The sequence below is a fragment of the Dysidea avara genome, chromosome 3, assembly GCF_963678975.1.
Source record: "Dysidea avara chromosome 3, odDysAvar1.4, whole genome shotgun sequence".
NCBI classification, from domain to species: Eukaryota; Metazoa; Porifera; class Demospongiae; order Dictyoceratida; family Dysideidae; genus Dysidea; species Dysidea avara.
Window position 1 is genome coordinate 8,338,932 of NC_089274.1, and position 4,935 is coordinate 8,343,866.

Below are 4,935 nucleotides of genomic sequence, written 5' to 3' on the forward strand. Positions count from 1 at the left end.
TTCTTTGTAGATGAATGATCAAGTATAGTGTTTTATAATTATACTACTCTTAAAGTAGTGACTACTCTATTACAGTATCTTGATTTTAATGCAGACGGAACTCAAAACCATCTATTTTCCCATGTTCCCCTTGTAATATTATGTCATGGGTAGGGACAGGATTGGATATATTCACTATCATAAACTGCACAAAAATCTTTGAAATAATTAAAGCTTAGATATGTACAATGAGTATAACACTATGAAAATTTTCTGAAGGAAGACAGGCTGTGGAAATTCGCCTCTGACAGGCATACAACTCAGTGCTGTCAGCATTGATAGGATTCAGTATGGTTACTACACCCCTACACCAAACTAATAATTATATTATGCATTGCAAATGATTTATAACCAAAGGTGCAAGTATAGTAAGTACCATACATCAAAAAGTCATACCATACTGGAATCCTTTCTAGAAATTTATTTCAGTCTTTATACTCTCTTCTATGCAGCCCCTGCCAGTGCTGCTGTAGTCTAGCATATGCATGGAGGTCGACTGTGAGTAATCTGTAGCGGGGCTAGTTGCTTTAGACAAGTTGACAACTTCTTCTCATTCTTCAAATTTCAAGAGGAAAACTACAAACTGGCTTATTTAAATTATTAATTATGAGGTTTTCACTCACAGAGAAATGCCACACTTTTGACCAACCTCCTCTTCACACATGCAGCTTAGAAACATATAAAATATGTGTATCCTTTTTCTTCAAGGGTGGGTAACAAGTACACTACCTACTCCCCATGATTTTACTATATTATTCTATACCTTTTGTAAACCCAGACTGTTATATCAGTTAGAAGTTTGTTGTTGAAGATGTACATGATTGACTATAAATAATCATACAATTGTAAGTCTGAAGGAGTGTTTTTTTATAGTGTTGCAATAGATACTGCAATACCACAATCTGTTGTAATTAAGTTTGTAACTTTGAAGGCATGTTTTGTAGTGTTGCCATGGATACTACAATACCATGGTCTGTTATTACCATTGATACATCAGGATCCATTTCATAGTGTTACCATGGTTACCACAAGTGTCTATTATGTTAAATGACAGTTTGCGTAAAATTTCCCTTTAGAAAGCACATACTATGCAACTGGGTTTTATGTCACTTACTCTGCATAAAATCTTTCCATTAAGTACACAAAGGAGACATTGGCATAAAATCTTCCCTTAATAAACAAAGAAAACATCCACGTAAAATCTTCCCTTTATTAGCAAAGGCAAGTTACCCCCATAATACGCCAAAGTATGCATGACCGCTATATACAATGTCTCTGTGAGTGGTGTGGTGAAGAGTCAGACTCTTTACAATCTTGTATATAGCTATACACAATATCTCTGTGAGTGGTGTGGTGGTGCTGTGGTAGTGTTAATTGAATTGTCAGACAAGTAATAATTACACCAAAATTAGCTTAATGTAATCTAGGGAATTTCCAAGAAAAGGTACCTGCGTGGGCCGTTACATACCTTTGGTTTATAATACAGCCAGCAAGTTGGAGCCAAGAACACCACACACCGCACGAGTACATGACGTTGTTATGCACGAATACGTTATACCTTCAGTATACCCGGTTTTTTGTGCACAACTGGCGGCATCCCGTTGCAAAACCGGACATCCTGATGTGAAGCCTCATGACTGAGCTTTGTGGAGCATGCTTGAAACGAATGGTGGCAATAGGGATCACACTTTAGTGTGCACAATACTTTTCTTTGCTGTTCCTAACCCGGCATTTCCTATACAGTAATTGTTGCTCTTTTATTGCTACTCAGTGGCAGTCAGTGAGGCTGCTGCTACGTAATTACTATCGCAAAAATAACACTGAACTTATACTTCAGACGTTTCAAATGACTGGCACTGACTGTTGCTGCCGGTTCATTATTTCAACATTGACTTCAACCTGCTGCTTCCTATACACTAGCTGCTGTTGCTAATGAGGATTACCGTTGCTTCTTTTAATACTGCTGTATGCTTGCTGCTGGTTATATTATTTTCCTTGCTGGCTGGCTGGGCTGGGCTGGGCTGGCTGCAATTGTTTACAGCTTTTTGTTGTTTCCTGCTGCTTGTAATTTGCTGCAGCCACATGCCACTTAAAAAAAGTTGCTTGTAGCTTACTGCTGTTTGTGATTGTTGTTACTTGTACTTTGCTGCCGTATACCTTAATTGCTGCTACTGCTGGTGCTTGCAACTAACTGCTGCAAAATGTTAATGCTTCTTACAGTGTGCAATTTCTACTCAGCTTGCTTTTCCGTACTGTCACTACTACTTGCAAGCTGGCCGCTACTATACTGGTATCTTGTTGCTATACAGCTTGCAACTTGCAGCTGTTCCTTGGTGCTTACAGCAGCTAGAAGAAGGAGTAGCAGCAAGCTACAAGCAGAGTGCAAATAATGTAGTAGAACCAAGCTGTAATTATATAGAAGTAGAAGCATCCAAGAAGCAAGAAGCACTAAAATTTACAACCACAGCAGCCATGGTAGCAGTTATTTGTAAGCACCTGCAGAGGCAGCAAGTTACAAGCATCAGCAAATTGCAGCTGTAGCTTGCTGCAAGAAATAGTATGCTACAAGCAGCCTCTGCAGCAAGTTTCAAGCAGTAGTATCTTTGAAGGAGCTATAAGCATTGCTTGGCAGTGAAAAATAGCAATGCTCACACCATTAAATTGAATGGAGAATTAAAAAGAGATTTAATGGATTCATAGAGAATTGAAGTATCATTATTAGAATAAGTGAGAGTAGTGATTGATTGATAGTTACCTCCCAACAATTGGCAAAGCTGTTCTTTTTTTCTTTGTTGGAGTAATAAAAACACATGTAAAACACATACAGTTACAAGGACATAAAAGTAAGCAGGACAACACACTTTACACAAAGCAACTACAGAAAAAACAAAAACAAGAACAACAGCAGTTACACAGCGAATAAAGTAGCTATATAGACCTATAGTATATAAATGTTTGAGGTGGCTATGCAAACCTGTGAGAGTCATCGGTAGCAGTAGAATAGCTCACTGATTCATGTGTACATGTAGGGTAGTCAAATTATAGTACCACTAAAAGTAACAATTTACATCACATCATATTATATCTAATAGGGTTTCCACTGAAAATCAGAAGTTGCTTATTTTGTTGTTTCTGGTGATTTTCACACAGACTGACCTTTAAGATAAAGAAAAACAAGTGTTAATTCATTATTGAATTGTTTGTAGTATTTAATATCAGCATAATTTTAACACATGTAAATATCCAAAAAGTGGTCAAGTGACCAAAAACCTCTGCATTGGACAACCTATTCAAATATAATTTTTTGGGTGATCTGAGACACAATTGCCTCAATGAAGACTTCTACATCTTGTAGTACCCTACATCTTGTATAGTACTACAAGATGTAGAAATCTTCATAGTAGTACCACAGCATGCATGAGCAAAATCCACTATAGCTGTCGTGGGATTGTTGGTCATATGACCGTTTTTGTAATATTTATACATGAAATTTACGAAAGCAGCAGGCAGTTTTAATAATGAATCAGCACTTGTTTCAATTTATAGTCAGTCTGAGTGAAAATCACCAGAAACAATGAAACGAGAGGCATCTTCCTATTTTGCAGTGAAAACCCTAGCCTATTATGGAATTGTTGGTCACGTGACCACTTTTTGGCTATTCACCACTTGTTTGTTTCATCTTATTAATCAGTCTGTGTGATAATCACCTACAAAAAGAGGCACTTGAGTTGGAAACCCTATATCTAGCCCGAGATCCTAGGTGATTGTACAAGTTAACTGGGTAATGTTTTTTTCCCAGTTACGTAACCGGTTGACCCGTATATTTAACCGGAAGTCCGGTTGTGCAACTAAGCAAAGGTTGCGTGCATCACCGCAGTCACGCAATTTAATCGCGTTTCTTGTTGTAGCTCAGGTTGTAGCTGCATGTGCAAACGTTAGAGTGTAAATCATGGCAGCAAGATCGATACTGATTTTATGGGAAACCGGACACGGAAAAAGCACCCTTGCTAACTTTATACTGGATGAAAAAAAGTTTAACGTCAGGGTCGGATTGATTGCAGTGAGCAACGCTAGCAAACAGTACACGAAGACAATAAATGGTAGAAGAGTGCAAGTCATCGACACAGTTGGATTCTCTGACGCTTCCAATGCTGTGGAACAACACCTAGAGCAAGTCAGCAAAGGATTGTCACTAGCTCCCAATGGAGTTGACTGTATCGTGTTTGCTATCAGATGTGACAAGAGTTTCACCTCAGCTTCGGGGGATGTTGTAAGGGAGTTGGAGAAATTCTCTGAGTTGTGGCATAGTGTTCACTGTGGCTGGTTATCTCGGACCCAATGATGCTGCACAAGAGCAAAAGTTGCAAGAATTGTTGAAGTCTCCTCGCTGTCCTGATAGTTTGAAGACACTTGTTCGTAAAGCTGATGGTGGTCATGTTCTAGTTGAGTTGGTGAACACATTGGGTGCTGAATATCGTGATAACAAGGTGGCCCAACTTTTAACAAGATGTGACACCATTCAAAAGAAGGTCAAAGCACCATATAAGAATCTGATGTTTGTGTCTGTGTTTCAGCAGTACAAGCAACAGAAGTTTGACGAAGCACGTAGACTGCAGCAAGAAAAGACCGACTGAAACAAGAAGCAGAAAGAATTAAACAGCAGCAAGAGCAGAATAGACAACCAGATCAGAAAAAAAGAGAACAAGAATTAGCAGCTGCCCAAAGAAGATTAGAAGAGGAGAGAGCAAAACAACAACATTTGCAGGCACAAGCTGCAGCAGCAGCAGCTCATCATCAAAAGAGAAAGAAAAAGAAATCAGTGTTCAAAAAATGGGTTTTTACAGACAAGCTGTAGGTGAAGCATCTTTTCTGTAATAATAGTGGCAACTATAGCTA

The 4,935-nt window shown here is 38.6% G+C and overlaps 1 protein-coding gene across 1 annotated transcript; it reads left to right on the forward strand.

Annotated features, from left to right (window-relative positions):
- Positions 1-3,988: 3,988 nt before the first annotated feature.
- LOC136248296 (uncharacterized) lies at positions 3,989-4,673 on the forward strand. The gene is made up of 2 exons (XM_066040092.1): positions 3,989-4,274; positions 4,348-4,673. The coding sequence occupies exons 1-2, from the start codon at positions 3,989-3,991 to the stop codon at positions 4,671-4,673; spliced, it is 612 nt and encodes a 203-aa protein (XP_065896164.1).
- The last annotated feature ends 262 nt before the right edge of the window (positions 4,674-4,935 follow it).